At 44.1% G+C, this 18,400-nt stretch overlaps 1 protein-coding gene and 1 long non-coding RNA gene across 2 annotated transcripts in view; one reads left to right on the top strand and one right to left on the bottom strand.

Annotated features, from left to right (window-relative positions):
- slc13a4 (solute carrier family 13 member 4) overlaps positions 1–17,190 on the bottom strand; it is a gene marked incomplete at its 5' end in the record, with an annotated part of 38,642 nt that extends 21,452 nt beyond the window's left edge. The window contains 4 exons of the mRNA XM_079493866.1: positions 3,162–3,328; positions 3,753–3,889; positions 7,616–7,744; positions 17,068–17,190. Of these exons, the coding sequence (XP_079349992.1) occupies positions 3,162–3,328; positions 3,753–3,889; positions 7,616–7,744; positions 17,068–17,190 (556 nt within the window). The remainder of the gene's footprint in view (positions 1–3,161; positions 3,329–3,752; positions 3,890–7,615; positions 7,745–17,067) is intronic.
- The window catches only part of LOC306916124, a 68,728-nt gene that overhangs the window by 14,303 nt on the left and 36,025 nt on the right, over positions 1–18,400 (top strand). The window lies entirely within an intron of this gene.

Below are 18,400 nucleotides of genomic sequence, written 5' to 3'. Positions count from 1 at the left end.
CTATTGGATAAATACATTCTTACAGGATAAATGAAGCATACAGTTGGGTGCCACCGATATTGTCCCTTATCATTTGACCCATTTAGGCCTGACCTCAAAATTTAAAAAAATCCTTCTAAATCCTCCAGTTTTCTGAAATAAATATTTTCACGATTTTTCAAAAATAGCAGACCTACTATCTGCTATAGTAGGTCTGCTATACTATAGCAGATAGTAGGTCTGCAGATAGTAGGTCTGCTATACAAGCTCATAGCGCGCCACCGAGTGGCGCGCTATGAGCTTGTAGATCTGCTATTTTTCAATAGCTAAATTATAACATAATGTTTAAAACACCAAAAGGGGTTCCCGCCCAAAATGGGTTAACTGTCCTTTTGCGCAGATCACGCAAACCTCAGCAAAAAGAAAAGGACAATATCGATGGCCTCCAACTGTAACCTCCTCCACCCCAGCCTCCATCCATCCTATCGTTCAGAGTCTTGCACTACACAAACGTTTAAAACTGAATGTGGAACTGAAATTCATGCACGTATGGCTCTAAAGTAAACTGGAATTCAATGTCATTCATTCAATTTCGATTGTTGTAAAATGTGCTTTATAAATGAAGTTTGATTTGAATGTTGTAATGTATACTGTAGCCAAGACCTTATCCAACAACAACAAAATATTCTTTAGTCTTGGGTCTGACAATCCAATGGTGATCCGTGGCTCAAATAGGCCATCTCACAGAATTTCCCCGCCCCCTTTCTACGCCCCCTTTTGGAGATAGTGGTGTTATTTTTTTGCGGTCCATAGGCTTCCATGTTAAAAGAGGTATTTTCACAAGCCACAAACTACCGTTTTGTAAAGGTAAGGTTTATTCTACTTATTTGAGTTGTTATACCATTGTGTTTTCTTCATATTATTATCGGTCTTTGACATTTTAACATTAGGAAATGTACTTAGATTCTCCAGAGAAAAAAAGTGTAAATGCCTAATGTTAAATGACACCACTATCTACCGGAAGTGGGCGTGGAAAGGGGGCTGTGAGATAGGCCTATTAAATAATGGGCCTTCATATGAAAAAGGGTTGAAAACCACTATGAATAGTATGGATATGCCTTTAACCCGTTCAGAACGGGAACCCATCTGTGTCACCTTAGCGTTTAAGCACTTTAACAATTATTTGAAACTTTAGCTGTTGAAAAATAGCAGATCTACAAGCTCATAGTGCGGCACCGAGTGCCACGATACAGGCTTGTAGATCTGCTATTTTTGAAAAATCGTGAAAATGTGGCGCAAATCTTTTAATATAATATGCTTTCACAGCGAACGTTTTTAACTCATATCTTTGCTTCTAGAGGGGGGGGGGGGGGGGGGGTGTGTCCCTGGAACAACATATTTTCAGATGGGAGTCGGCAGCCAATTCAATTACATATTATTTTTGGGGTCCTTGACACGAAATAGTTTGAGAACGACTGATATAGAAACAGGTTTTTCAGAAAACCGTCATGATTTAGAAGATGTTTTGTAGAATCTGGTCTCTCAGCCCTAAATGGGTTTAAAGGGCCTTGCAAACGTGAAGCGAGGAGCGTATAAAAAAGCTAAACCGAATCCAGGTCTGGTGAGTCGCGGGCGTGTGCACGTAACGAGCACGCGTGCAACAAATTCACGGGACCACCCTCACGTAAATACGCTTGCGTTGTCGCACCGCGACTTCTCCGAGCAAAAACGCAGGTCTCGTTGAAAATGAAATATAGTGGCCCAGGCGGTGGCGTAACCGTCTGGGCACCCGACTGGTAATCCAGTCGCAGTGTGCCGCGGGTTCGACTCCCGAGCCCGACACGGCCTTTACTGCATGTCTTCCCCCATCTCTCTCCCGTTTCCTGTCAGCCTACTGTCTGTCCCTTCAAAAACCAATAAAAGGCGTAAGCCGCAAAAAAAATATCTTAAAAAAAAAAATATATATATATATAGGCACGTTTTATCGCTCCCCGTTTGCAAGGCCCTTAAAACACTTTGAGGGCTTTAAATTGTTTAATCAAACGATCGACTCTGCTTAATACGCTAAACCCGCTATTTGTTTTATGTGTTTAATTCGCCGTATTTTAATAATTAAAAAGAAACTCCGGCTTTGTCGCGGACCTGGTGACGAGGCCATCATGTTCTGATGACGAAACCGGAAATCAACCCATGCTCTGGGCTGCTAGGGCTTCTGGGAAATTGAGCCCAATGCAAGTGAACGAGGGGGTATAGGGACAATCTTGGCTCGCTTTGCTCTTTGTCTGTGACCCGGATCAAGGAAGTGGCTTTTTTGTCGGCTCAATAAGAAATGCTGGGAGTGTTTACTAGCGGTTTTTCACGGATCAAAAGCGCAAATACTTCGGCGTTATGCTGCAAAGGTAATAAAACAATCTCGGCAGCGTAGAATATTTGATTAAAATGCGGGTAAAGCGTGTTTCGCAGTAGAACTGTTTTGATTTGATTTGATTTGATCTTTATTTATCTTGAACATAAAAAGTACAAATAACAGTACATCAACACAATAACAATCACACTATTTTTTGTTCAAGAAGGGACAGAGAGAAGCAATGCTTATATTGTCCGGCCCCCTTCTTACCTTTACATATATTGTAAAACAATATATTATAATACAAAAATGAAAAATGTGTATAATAATGATAATAAACAATTTTATTACATACAGTAATTGTAAATCCATCATATTGAAAGTAATAATTTAACTAAGTAATAATCTATACACTGACACCACGGCGCGTAAACAGCGCCTCAAACTGTGACTCCGCCCACCACCGGGGGAAGTTGTGATTTGCGCTCGTTCACTGCAATGCAATTTGCGGCATTTTCAAAACAATATTGAGCAGAGTAGCGATTATCAAACGTATTTGCAATGCCATACGTTGAAAGATCTGTTGCCCGTGGACAAGGCACGCTACCTCCGCAAGTTAGATAGCATCGGCATAGATGTTTGTCCGTATGTGATTAAGGATTGGACCAAGTTGCATTGGCAGCCATAGAAAATTCTTACCCCAGGCTAAAACCGGATGTGACGTTTTTGGGCGTTCCTGTCTAGCGTGGTGTCAGTGTATTGTAACGAATAAAAATACATCACAGAGTAAAACTAATCCTAGTCAGCAGTAGAACTGTTAAAGGGTCTGCCGTACCGCTGTGATCCTCGGCGGTCTCGGAGTCTCCCTGCGTGTCGGACTGCCCCGTGCAGATGAGCTGCTGCAGGACGGCCTCGGCGATGGGCATCACCATGGCTGTGGTGGACGTGTTGCTGAGCCACATGGAGAGGAACACCGTGCAGCACATGAAGCCCAGCACCAGCCTGGAGCGAGCACGCACACACAGACACACACACAGACACACACACACAGTACATACTTTAGGCAACCTTTTTGACATAAGTGCCATGTTTGGTTTTTTTAATGTTTTTTTTGTGGCTTTTGCCATTATTTTATATTTTTTATGGAGGGTCAGACAGTAGGCTGACAGGAAATGGGGAGAGAGATGGGGGGGAAGACACGCAGCAAAGGCCGTCGGGATCGGGAGTCGAACCCACGGCACACTGCCAGACTGGATTACCAGCCAAGGTGCCTGGACCACTGGCCATAAGTGCCATGTTTTAATTGTCTTGATAGCCAGTAGGCTGTTGAAGACAGTTGGTCGGGTGGTATTGTGTGTGCATGCGTGCGTACGTGAATGTGAATGTGTGTGTGTGAATGTGTGTGCGTGTGTGTGTGTCTACTCACATGCCAGGCTTGGCCCCTGCTATCATGACCATGCGCAGGGCGATGCGTTTGTGCAGGTTCCATTTCTCGATGGAGGCTGCCAGGCAGATTACACCCATTAACAGCAGGGTGGTGTCTTTGCAGTACTCTGCTGCCACCTGGAAAACACGCACACACATGCACGCGCACGCACGCACACACACACACACACACACACACACACACACACACACACACAGTAAATGCAAGTCTAAAAGTTGCTGTTACAATTAGTACCGTAGACTCTTTTGATCCATCTTTTGATCTACTTACAATAAGCAAGAACTACAAGGTAATGCATCAAATGCATAGTAATAGTCATCTAGGATCATAAGTAAACCACTAACATCTGTCTACATATAAACGTGCTATCTAAATGACATATTTTAGCCTTTGCATACGCCTGCAAGGTCGTCAAGGCGAGGGCAAGTGCTACGGCCAGTGCTGCAGGCTAAGGCCTCACTCAGACCTTTACTGCACTTCATTGCTGTTGTGAGTGTCATGGCCGCCCCAATGCATTTCCAATGGAGGTCACATGGTCTGTTGTATGGCTTTCAGCTGTGTTTCGACTGCCCCCTCCCCCTCACACAACACAAATGTTGTGTCAAACCATGTGACCTCCATTGGAAATGCATTGGGCGGCCATGATACTACACAGCATTGATCCAACGAGCACGAGAATTGCATTAAAGGTGTGAGCTCAGCCTAAGGGTGCACTCACACCTTTAATGCAATGCTCTGTGCTCGTTGGATCAATGCTGTGTTGTGTCATGGCCGCCCAATGCATTTCCAATGGAGGTCACATGGTTTGACACAACATAGGGGGAGGGGTCTGTTGTATGGCTTTCAGCTGTGTTTCGACTGCGCCCCTCCCCCTCATACAACACAATGTTGTGTCAAACCATGTGACCTCCATTGGAAATGCATTGGGCGGCCATGACACAACACAGCATTGATCCAACGAGCACAGAGAATTGCATTAACCGTGTGAGTGCACCCTAAGGCTGAGCTCACACGGTTAATGCAATGCTCTATGCTCGTTGGGTAGTGTCATGGCCGCCCCAATGCATTTCCAATGGGAGTCACATGGTTTGACACAACATTGTGTTGTGTGAGGGGGAGGGGCGCAGTCGAAACACAGCTGAAAGCCATACAACAGACCATGTGACCTCCATTGGAAATGCATTGGGGGCGGCCATGACACTCACAACAAAAATCACTGCATTAACCGTGTGAGCTCAGCCTAAGTAGGCTATGGGTTGCGTTCCTATGGGTATATATTGCTTTAACACCCATTGGAGGAAACACAGGGGTATTGAACTGAACCCTGCCAAGGAAAAGTTGCATATAACTTCTTTGACGCATTTACTGAAACAGTGTGTCATTTGTCACATGAGGTCAACCGCTGACATTTTATGTAACGGAACAGCGAAATACTAAACCAGGTCATGGAGAGTTGAATAAAACGTTTTAATGCAAGCTGTGGGCCGTGTGACCTTCTTCAGGCATACAAGAATGCCTGAAGGTCTGTTCCTTTAATGCAGTGGTCTTCAACCAGTGGTCCGGGGACCACCAGTGGTCCTTGAGGGGGTTCCAGGTGGTCCCCCAGCTAAATGATGGAGAGTTGGTAACCAAATGGACTCAAAGTACAATTGTGAGGTATTTGTACTTTACTTAAGTATTAACAATTTCCAACACTTTTACTTCTACTGCACTACATCTCACATCCAAATTAATATTGTACTTTTACTCCACTACATATATTTGACAGCTTTAGTTACTAGTTACTTTGTAGATTTTGATTATTATTACAAAACATACATTAACCACTTCAAAATATATACATTTTGGCCATTTGAAAATAGCTGATCATGATGTAGAATAATTGTTATTTTCATCGATGTTTGCCTGTTATCTCTCCTGGTGCCAACATCAATACAGCATGGAATTGTGGACAAAATCTCATCCAACGATTCCGAGTTTTGGGTCTGAGAGGCTAAATCTCATCAAATGTTGGTCCGTGGCTCGAATGCTGAATAAATAATGGTCCTTGATATGAAAAGGGTTGAAAACTACTGTACTAACCCATTCTGGGCGGGAACCCCTTTTGGTGTTTTAACTAAGCATTATGTTATACTTTAGCTATAAAAAAATAGCAGATCTACAAGCTCATAGCGCGCCACCAAGTGGCGCGCTACGAGCGCCACTCGGGAAAGAACGAGAAGAATGTCCCTCACTGCTTCACATCTGATGGGTGAACCCGCTGACTCCGGGATTTTGGCCCTCTGCCACTGATAACAGGGATCAGGGGGTCTCATTATAGACGCGCACACACACGCACACACACACACACACACGCAAGCGTGCGCACCCACACGCACGCACACGCAAAAATGTGCTATACCCGGGGTAGGCAACATTAGGCACGGTGCCACACGGGTGCCAACATTGGCACCGGGGAGAGTGATCACTATGGCACACTGGCATAAGTGTGAGACAGAAACGTTTTTTCTTTTAAAATGACATCCTGCACATCATTGTACATTCATTCAAACTCCTAACTCCTGACTGGGGAGAGATTCTGAGAGATAGGTGGGTTATTGCTCTGAGTTTAATGATCATTACAACCTGATGTGAAAGAAAATATTTCTAAGGTTGCTATATGTATCCTATGGACCAGGGGTTCTCAACCCGTGGGTCGCGACCCCTCGGGGGGTCGCCAAATCATTTTGGGGGGTCCCCAAATAATAATTAAAAAAAATTAAAAACCTTTTTTTTCCTGCAACTGAATGGCTGGAAAATGGAAATGAAGAGTTTACATATAGTACACATAGTACATACATACACCTTCCCTACTGATTATATCTGGTTTCAGTATTTATTTATGGTGTATTGTCTCTATTATTAAGGTTATTGTAGCAGTCAATTTATATTGGGGGTCGGGAGGGGGTGGGGCGGGGGTCCCGAGACGTTGCCAAAGCATTTTCGGGGGTCCACGGGCAAAAACGTTGCTATGGACAATCAATCAGTTGGGAATATTTAATTTTGATGTGGTGTTATAATTATGTTATAATTATACAGTATATGGCACAATGACTATCACGAAAATGAAAACATGCACTTCATGTGAAAAAGGTTGCAGACCCCTGCGCTTTATATACCCTTCCAAAACATCACACCAACGCTAGAACATATCTGCTTAATGCAAGTCCCTTAATTTCCGAAACTTTTATTTGAATGCAGACGCGCATGCATCTTACGTTGACCTTTCACCCAATTCCCTGTGAACGGAAAATGCAGTACAGTGTACCGTAATCTGGGAGCACCTGACTCGCACTGTAAGGCATTAACACACACAGACAAAACCCCATACAGTTAAGTATATCCGAGCTTTAATGGTATTTATACGAGCTCTTTAGGTTGCCATCATAGGGTCTTATACGTGGGGTCAGTTTGAGGCCACTCAGAAAGGGTTGGGGGGGGGCTGGGGGGGGGTGAGGGGGGGAGGATATCGTTACAGGCCAGAGCCTGATAGTTAGTTTTGCATGCGTGTCACGCAACGAAAACAAGCAGTAATCAATACTAGTTTGTTTGTACATTTGTTTGAGATTTTGTCAGCAAGCCAGACAGGTTTTGCAAATGACAAACTGTACAATACATACTGACTGCAATGCCGACCGACCGACCGACCGACCGACCGACCGACCGACCGACAGACAGACAGACAGACAGACAGACAGACAGACAGACAGACAGACAGACAGACAGACAGACAGACAGACAGACAGACAGACAGACAGACAGACAGACAGACAGACAGACAGACAGACAGACGTGTAACTCACCTCACTGGACTTCAGCACCCCAAACAGTGGGTAGAGGAAGGCTGGCACCAGAGCAGCAGCACCCAAAGGAACGGCTTCAGACACCCAGTAGACGGCCGTCACCATCAACACGTATGCACAGCATGCCTCCTACACAAGAAGGACACACACACAACAACAACAACATGTAAAGACCACAAAACATCATTAGTACATTGACAGCAACACTTTTTCTTTCTTTTTTTATCCCACAATTTGGTAACCCATTGTTTTCACCTAGTGTAAATTATCTAATGTAATCCTGGGCTCTACACTCCCTCTGCCAACCCGGGGTGAGCAACGGACTGACCTCCTACTTCCTTCTATGCATGAGGAGTCCAAGCCGCTTCTTTTCAACAGGCGAGGACTTTCATTGGTTGGACGTAGCACGTGGAAGGAACACATTATTCCGACCGGTTCCTTTCCCCTCCAATCCCGGTTTAGAGACCAGGATTACTGCATGTTTTTTGTGAGGCTACCTACCCTAGGGTACACTTCCCTTTGGTAGGGTCCATTTGGTTCCATTTGTACGCTCTCAGAGTTACACAGAATACACACCCATTTGGACTGGGCCATTTGGAACGCACTTGTGGGTACTTTGAGACCCACTGGTGAAAGAAAATGTTTCCAGCAGTGAGTCAACATGAGCCTTCATTAGTATCATCGGTAACACCTGTGAAGGAAGTAGGGAAAGGGCCCGGAAGTAGGAAGAGTTATTCTGTGTGCATAGCGCCATAGATATAAAAAGCTAGATACCTCATTGGCCGCTGCAATTCATTGGAGCAACCTGTATCGCATGGAAGCACAGGCAAGGTGGAAGTCAAGTGGAAGTGCGGAATGCACACTGCCACTCAGGTGACTAAGACCTACCCCCACCTGCCTCTGATTGGCCTACCTTCCCTTTATAATTGCACTCCAGATACAGAGTAAGGCCTCTTTTAGACGGCGACCACCTCCAGATAAAACGGCAAAGTCCCGTTGCGTTCTCATTTTGTATTGACCCTTTACACGAGAACGCACACTTTATGAAAACTAGGTGGCGGTAACGGGCTGCCAAATAGACCAGTCACCCACGTACAAGAAGAAGAACCAGGTAGCTCCCCCTTCAAGCAACCCTATCGGGGTTTTGAATGATGCTTCCAGAACACGACAGGGTTGTGGCCGTCACTCGCTGCCTGCTTTCTACTAACACATCGAGGTGACAGACCGGCTGACAGACAGCCCAGAGCATGCAGGCAGAGCACGGGATGGTTATATATTGTATAATATGGCTACATAAACGCTGCTGCCTGCCACCTATCACAAGGCATTTCATTTACATCATGGTTTTACATTCACCATCGCTGATGAGCGGCGCTTGTTAGGAGGGAGGCTTGTTCATTGTAGAAACTAATAAACATATGCGTTGTGAGCCAACGTGAGCCGTGATGTCATAGGTTTTGCGGATTCGCCGTTTTGCCTGTTTATATGGAGACCATAGGAAACGGCGTTCTCAAAGATTTCCACTCTGGGAGGTGGTTTCACTTTGTTGCGTTTTCACCTCCTGAAAACGCCGTTCTCGTCTAAAGGGACACCTCAGACGCCCCAGAACCAAAGGACGCGTCTGCCTTTCTATGTCTATGCATGGAGCCTATTGGCAACCACTATAGAGCGTCGCAGTCCCGCCCCCTACCAGGGCCCAGGAAATGAATCCCAATGCATTTTCCCCATAGACATTTCAAAAAGTATTTATTTAAAGACGGTTACGCCGCGGACAAAGCCAACTCGAGTCGTGACAACTCATGACAACACAAACAATATTTTGGACTAAACAAATAATTACAAAGAAGAAAAACAACAAAAAAAGTGTTGTAACCTGCCGTTTTTTTCTTCTTTCTAATTATTTGTTCGGCCCAAAAAATTGTGTTTGTTGTCATGATTTGTCACGACTCGAGTTGGCTTTGTCCGCGGCGTAAACGTCTTTAAATAAATACTTTCTGAAATGTCTATGAGGAAAATGAACGGAGAGTCATTTCCTGGGCCATGGTAGGGGGCGGGACTGCGACGCTCTATATGGCAGAGGCTAATGGGGAGCTAATAAAGTAAACAAACAATAAAGACACCCACGCACTCACACATACATACATTCACTACGGTATTACTGTAAGCTGGTTAGTTCAAGCCAATCAAATATGTGGCAATCAAATCACAGAGAACCTAATGAACCATTTACATGACCACAAAGCATCATGGGTACTTGACCTGCTCTGACCTCCACTCAACGGAAAGTTTTTAGGTCTGCTGGTACTACTCAGGCTTGCGAAGGGATTTCTCTTGAAAATTCTGACACCGAAACATTTATCTAGGGTTTAATAATTAATATCATATGAAATAATAAGGACTTGGAAAAGGAAGCGTCTCATTAGTTCATATACTGCAATTTGGTTGTATCAAATCATCACATTCAATTTGACGAACAACTAAAAGTGAACGAACTCACACATAAGACTAGTCTGGAACTGCCACTATTTGAAAAATCCATCCATCAATCCATCCCTCCATCCAGCCAGCCAGCCAGCCATCGAACATTACATTCTATTGAAGGTCACCCCGACTACAGTAGGCGAAATATGTGTGTAACATTTTATTTTCAATATTTCCCTTGCCAATACATTAGAGTATAGACTTGCCATTCCGAGGGTGGAGAATTCTCATCATGGCATCAATGGAGGGAACAAACACAATAATGAAATAATTCCAGCCCTGAGCGCGCCGCCACCTCACATACCAACCATCCGTCCAAGTCAGGTTTTCAATGCCCTACTTCCATTGACCTAGTTTCAACCACAAGGTCTGCCAGGGATTATTTGACATTTATTCCAAATTCTAAATAGCTCTAATTTCACCCAGTGGACCTGCAACGGAGGTAGAGGGTACCTCCCGGTTATCGAAACCGATGCTTGAGTAACTGTAAGTGTTTGATAACCTCTGGTCCGGTTAGAGAGGTTCACAACTTCACCCAAGAAAGCTTCAGCGTGAGAAATGTGCATTTGAAGTACTTCACAAATGCACAACAACTTCAAAGAACACCTCTCTTGACAGGACAAACTTAAAATGAAGAACTAAATGGAAACATAATTATATATATATGAAATGGACCACTGTTGAATGTGAAACAGTGGGCGCCCGCTGGCCTAGCGGGCCAGGCGCATGCCACGTATAGGCCTGACAGCGCGTTGCGTGTTTGAGTCCTGTTCACGACGACATTTGCTCTCCCCTTCTCCCTAATCTTAAAAAAAAAGATTAGGCTTGTAGATGTGCCATTTTTGAAAAATCATGAATCTTTGAATACAGTAGGCTATATTTTAAAGCAAACATTTTTGAGGGGCGTTAGCCCCTCCTATGTCCAGCTTTGAGGGTTGTTTTGCTACCACCACCTATGATTAGTTTTGAGTGTTTGTGTAAAATAAACTAGAGTGTAAACATAAACATTGTGTAAACACAAACATTGAAGACAAAATTGAGGACGCAAATTGTGATTGGCCAGAATGAGATGATGTATGATGTATGATGATAAGAGCGCCCCTCACTTCACACGGGTGCGATTTATTAACTCAAATCATTGCTTCTTGGGGTCCCTGGAACAAAATATTTTAGAGATGGGGGTCCGTGGACAAATACACAGTATATCATTTTGGGGGTCCTTGATATGAAAAGGTTTTGAGCACTGCACCACTTACAGTATGTTGCTTGCTATGTTATAGCAACATACGTTTTTCCACAAAATTGTTAGGATTTAAGATATTTCTTAGAATCGGCCTGTTACTCGAATAAAACAACTAGTTTCTCAGCACAGCTTTATTGTCGGCACCACGCCATACCAACTTCACAACAGCCACACAGTATCACAACCTCCGGTTTCACCCTACCGGTCCCCCCTTCATAAACGTCCCCCCGTTGCCTCACAGTGCAACACATGTCATTTATACTGGTCATAGAGAACAGGAAACATACAGTATTAAGTTAACAGGCCTCCGGTCTTAATGGGTTAAGTGACAGTCTACATTTGGTGGGCATTATAGATTATAGAAGTAATTATCACCTTGACCATAAGGTTCCTTGACAGAAGTGGCAGCGGTGGCCGAACGGATAGCGGCGCGGTCTTGATACCGGAAGGTTCCTAGTTCGAATCAGCCGTCCGACACGTTAAAATTACCACCGCTGAAGTGCCCTTGAACAAGGCATTGAACCACTACGATGAAATGTGTTCTATGAGCAGGGCCTGGCTGGAAACAAGTTCTTGAGCTTAGCCCAGATACCCTGGGTAAATATAGATTTCATTTCATTTCAAGCGATACCACTAACCTTGAATAGGATCATCATTCCTTGTTCATTTACTTTATTTTAATTTACCTTCTGCTGTGGGTATTAATACTATTACTGTCTTATTATTTTTATTTTTATTTAATGTTCTCGGGTAGTTGTTTACCCATATAGACTATCAAGGACCAAACAATGTGTCCATACATGTATATATGTTGTACTTGTATTTATTTGTATTGTATGGCCTGATGTAGGTATGTGTATAATTGTCACATAACTGTCTTTGTCATAAAAATCTAAAATATAAATAATAACAACAACAACAATGTAAAACTAGAAAAAGTGCCCCTTGGGGCACAGGTCTCCACCAGGGCAGGTCAGGTTGTGGCCTCCTGGTGGCGCTATAATAGGCCAATGTGAAAAGTGTGCCATTTCTTCATACGCCTTTGATGGCAATTGGATGATTTGAGGCATTTTGTTCCAAAAATGTGTTTTGCAAAAATCAACCTGTTGGTGGCGCTATAACAGGCCAATGTGAAAAGGGTGGGATATATTCCTCAGCCTAGTAAGAAAATGTGTGAAAGATTTCACGTAAATTGCATGCTGCGTTCATGATTTGAGGCTTTTGTTCAAAACGGGGCAATCTTGCAAACTGTGAAAGCCAATTATAGCCAATTAGGATGGAATATGAAATATCGGACAGATCCGACTTGAGCACATGACCATAGAGATACTGTGTAACGATTTGTGAGATTTTTGGACAGAATCTGGAGGAGTAATATCAAAAAATGTGTTTTACAAAAGTCGGCCTCCTGGTGGCGCTATAAAAGGCATATGCGGAAAATGCAGGTCAAAGGTTTGTCCTTGGCCTCTAGGGAGTGTGCATACAACGTTTCACGCAGATGGGTGCAGTTTTAGGTAGCTATAACAGGCCGTTCTGGAAAATGTGGGGCAGAGGTTCATCGTTGGCATCCAGGGAGTGTGAGTGCAAAGTTTGGCATCGACCGGGTTAACGGTGCCGGAGATTAGCTGGTAACAGACGGACGGAAGGACGGACACACACACACACACACGGACGGAGTGCAAAACATACTCTCTCCCCATGCCTTCGGCCTGGTGGAGACAAAAAAGAAGTCATTCTCAGTTGAACCTACATAGCAAATTAGTTGAAAATCTCTGTTGGCTTTGCACATTGATTAATGTGTCAGCTGTTTACCACACAATGGAGTCCAGTATCACACATCTCATCTTTCAGCCTGTATGTGTCCACATCACATGGATGACAAAACCAATAAATACAACTGCTTCAGGAAACTAAAGGTCATCGAGGAATCCGCCAAAAAAGCATTCCTGAGCATTTTAACTGATAGACTGTTGAACTCTAATTTGGAAGTCTTTTTGATTGATTGATTGATTGATTGATTGATTGAAGTATTTATTAACAGTTTGCAGAATTACAGTACATTTCAAGCACAACTGAATACAAAAACTGTTAACTGTGAGTGGACGACCCAATAAAGCACTACACTTGTTTACAAGAGGGTCCACCTTGTTGTTCAATTCATCAAAACATTTAGAGACGTACAAATATACACTTCTATTTAGCCAAAGAACAGATCAGGAATTCATCATAAGGGAGGTAAAAAGGGAAAAGAAACATATATAGTGAGGGGGGAAAGGGTGGGTGGGGGATTCAGATTTTACGGGGGCCAGTTTCTAATTGCAGCCGTCCGTAGGTGCCCTTTGAGAGCGGTTTTGAAGGAGTCAAGGGATTCGCATGTTTTAATGACTGTTGGTAGGGCGTTCCACATTTTGGTGGCATATGAGCGAAAATAATTTAGTCCCTTGTTTGTGCCAAATCTGGGTTGCACATGGTTTGTTGCACTCCCTCTGGTGTTGTGGGTGTTTTTTTCATATATATATATTTTTTCATATATATATTTTTTTTCCTGTCTATTGTTTGTCTGCTTCTGTTAGCCTGTTTTGTACTTATCGTTGAATGTATTGAATGTAGGTGGTTTATTATTTGTATGTCTTAATAAAAACAAAAAAAACACAGGAACGTTACAATGTAATGATACAAGCACGTGTATGTGTATACTGTAAATTGATGTGCTCAAATAAATAAACATATATATATATCTTTTTAAAACATTAGGGTAGTATTTAGACAGGTACATGGGTATCTTGGTGGTGTAGCGAATCTTGTGGACCAGACCCGTTGCAAGATGCCCCCACTTTAGATGGTGGGGGAGGGGATGTCACAGTGAGATAAACAACTGGACAGAGGTAGAGGAACTGTGAAAGACAATATGCAATCAGGGTTGCCAAGTCTGTGTGGTCTTGTTGTAAAACTTCTGTGGCTTGTTTTGATAATCGAACAAGCCAACATTTCTTTAATGTATACTATATTTCCGCAACAGAGGAGAGGCTGGTCTGCATTTCATGCGAGCGCAGATAGCAAAGAGTGGCAGAGCCTTAATGCAACGGCAGCAAGGGCATTAGGGCTATGGACCAGAGCTAGCAACACTGTATGGTGTATGTATGCAATACAGAGAGACAGAGGGAAGGAGCGAAGGGTGGATGTAGACAGACAGGGATCATATCAGTGGCCTTAGTTTATCCATAGATAACGTAGATTCAAACACCAAAATGTTCAAACAGATCGACCACACGTCAATGCTTAGTTTGCGTTGTTTGTTTGCAATGCCTCTCCTGTGTCAGCAGAAAGGCACAGCATCACTGATCGTATCACACACACGCACACACGCACACGCACGCACACGCACACGCACACGCACACGCACACGCACACGCACACGCACACACACACACACACACACACACACACACACACACACACACACACACAGACAGACTTCCTCACCAAATCGTGGCCAGATGAGCCCTACATACAGTGTCTGAAATGTCCTGGGTTCAAATGTGTTCTCTCTCTATCCTAAAGATTAAAAACAAAATCAATGAAAATGATTCTGGACAAATTCTTGCTTTGAAAAGCAATTCGATGATTTAACCGTCACATTGCAACGTGTTCTGGGCTGGAATGGAGGATCGGCTATTTTCAGCCAAGAGGGGAAAAGGAAGGGGTCATCTGTCTATCTGACTACAGGGAAACCAGTGGCCCATATACGTTCTAGTTAAAAACATAACGGCTGTACGGTTATTTAGGGACTATACATATTAAATTTAATCCCTCATCAGTTATCACCTGTATGGACTGATCCAAAAACAGGTTAGGTTGAAAGAGACCCACTAAACTAAATGGTGCTTATGCATATGCATGAGTTGGCAAATGCACCGGTCCTGCCATCTGGCAAGGATCTTGTTGAGTTGCAGATGGCGTCGGAGAGAGAGAAGGATGGAGAGGAGAGAATGATCGATTTAGATTTGGCTTCAGCTGATGTAAAGTCAATTTTGCACTCATTTGTAACCTTTGAACCAGTGGTTCTCTTTTCATGTCGAGGACCCCCAAATTGACACAGTTGAAGAGATATGCCAGGGACCCCCATGAGAGAAGATGTCTATGGCTCTAGCAGCGATTCTCAACCCGTTTAATTTCAAGGACCCCCAGTTTGACATGCATTAGTCTACAGACCTCCATTTAATGGCATTTTTTATATCTATGGGACCCCCAAATTAAATTGTAAAATCAATGTTAATTTAACTCTGAGAGTGTACAAATATTCGTACACTCTCAGAGTTACAGACCCATAAGGGTCCATTTGGTTCCAAACTATCATTTAGCTGGGGACCCCCTGGAACTCCCTCAAGGACCCCTGGGTGTCCCCGGAACCCACTTTGGGAACAACTGTTTTAAACATTCTGTTCCGTTTGATTCCATCGAACAGAGCCTTCATTCATACACCTGTGATGAAGGAAGTAGGGATTAGGGAAGGGGCCCTAGTTCTTTCCAAAATGGATGCTGATGTGCATATAGATAGAACCTATAGTTGCTTGGATCGCTCTCCATCTCTCGTCCTATCGACCACTCTCTCTCTCTCTGTCTCTCTCTCTCCTGCTGTGGCATGACGCAGGACATGTCCAGCAGATGTTGTGCTGCAGCTGGACACAGTACCCCTCCAACGCACCCTCTGCACTCAGCCTGGCTCTAAGCAGACACTAGGGCTCCTACTTTGCTACGAACCCTGACACATTCCACAGCCGGCACGGGGTCCTGGGCCCCGTGGAGTAGGTTCTGACTTCTGAGGTGTTGTAACGTAATAGGGACCAAATCCGGCAGAGCAGTGGCTTGGTTACATAACTTAATTGCTTGCCATTTTTTTTCTACCAATTTGTCTTACAGAAAGAAAGAAAGAAAGAAAGAAAGAAAGAAAGAAAGAAAGAAAGAAAGAAAGAAAGAAAGAAAGAAATCTGCATAGCACATAGCAGCCTATTAATCCTCCAGGAAGTTGTCCATGACATGAAAACAGTTTATTTTAGAACCAATGCTGTGGACAACATGCAACAAAACAGCCTTAATTAAGTGTGGCCTGTGGGCGCTTTTACGCACGTGTGCGCAACAGGCGTGCGTAAACCCCCACTTTTAAGATAGCCAGGCTACACACTGTCAACGACATTACTGAAAATGATGCTTTTTGGTTAATCCAACCATCTCATTCAAGTGCAAATCGTGCAATGTTCGCCTTTCTTGTCCCTTTAGACCTGGACTTTTCATACAACGGACAAAGCAACTTGTCTACCACACACACTCTCCATCTCATCAACATATCGCGACATCTCTCTTGGACACACACGAGTACCAACCCAGCTGATCTGATCGGGACAGCTTGGGGACTGTCCCGGATCCGGACAAAAACACAAGACAGTGTGTCCTTTTGATTGATTCTGTGGCTGTGCGTTTAACACGCGCGCGCGCATACACACGCACACGCACAGCAAATCGGAGCCACCATCAGCCTACATTCAAACCTGCCGAATGCTGATCATTAATAGCCTAAAAACTTCCATCGCATATTGAGTCATTGCCTAAACTACAAATTTACACTGTTTTGTTAATCCACCAACCCTTTCATACACATTTATGTTTTTAGCCACTTAAATGCAACGGTCAGTGCTCGATTCCTATAATAACTAGTGTCTTTGTTACTCACGCTGGTGGGGTGGATGAGGGGCAGGGGCAGCAGTGACAGTGGGATCAGGACCACCAGGATCAGTTTCCTCGCCCTCCACATCTTCTTCATCAAGTCCATCCTTGCGGCGGCTTCGAGCCTCATGGGTGGCGGGGTGACCCCCGGAGCCTGCGGCGGGTCAGCGTGGGCACCACAATGCAACAGAACCGTGGTGGTGGAGTGGAGGTGCTAGACCTGCAGTGGTCCGTTGTTCGGTCTGCTGCTAATTCCCTTGTTTCGGCACGGCACGGCACGGCACGGCTAGCCTACTGCCGCTCTCCACACGCAGCAGGAGGCAGATGCATAATAATAAAGTCAATGAGCTGAATTTATGCGTTGAAGTAGTTAAGAAGAACAGATCCAATTGGAGAGTGACACTGATGGTGGACAGACAGACAGGTCGTGGTGGTTGGGGTCTCCGAGGCTAGAGCTTGTCACAGCCACCACAACAACTTCTTGGACTTGGAAACTCAAGCTGTCTGGTAACTTTCAACTCAACCACCTCTGACTGCAGCAGGCCAGCTAGACTGCACCGTCTGCACGGATCTCTACTTGAGGTGAGTGCAGTGCCACCATGTGTGACACTGTGTGTGTCTGTCTGTCTGTCTGTATGTCTGTCTGTGAGTGACAGACTCTAGCCTACTGTACCGGTGGCGTTTTGGTTGAAAGCCGGCAGGTATAGGCTGTAATAATCGTAACTATAGCCACAGAGAGTGAGACTTGTTATATTTATGAGACGTTTATGCTAATGATGACTGTTTACACTCCACCCAGCTGCCTCGTCTCAACCAATCAGGGTGGGGACTGGGGAGTCCTATTTTGTGTGACTGTGCGTGTGCGCGTGAGCCTATATTACAGCATGTCAAACGAGTTACAACAATATTTACACCACTAATTTTGTTGACTAAGATTTTTGATAGAATCAGAATCATCTTTAGTGTCACAATCACAGTTTTACAAGTAAAAAGGGGTGAAATTAGTTTTTGTGCATATTTTTGTGCATATTGAATTTGCATATTGTCGACTAAGATGACTAGATTACTAAAATAGCTAGGACTAATACTAAAAGACTAAATCAGAATTTTGTTTGGAAAATGACAGTCTTGCAATGCCATGTCATTAAAACACCTTTCAGCTAACAACAGAACGGAGAGGCATGATCAGATACGTGGTTAAACAGCGCCATCTATGGTACTATTTGAGAAGTGCAACATACATGAGTAGGCTACAACCTCAACGCTTAGTTTTTTGAGTGGTGCAACCACTCCTATAGACAGCTATGTGTGTCCCTGGGTCCCTGGCTGGCTGGCTGTGT

The sequence above is a fragment of the Electrona antarctica genome (genome assembly GCF_951216825.1).
Source record: "Electrona antarctica genome assembly, chromosome: 23".
Classification (NCBI taxonomy): domain Eukaryota; kingdom Metazoa; phylum Chordata; class Actinopteri; order Myctophiformes; family Myctophidae; genus Electrona; species Electrona antarctica.
This window is presented reverse-complemented; position numbering and strand designations above follow the sequence as displayed.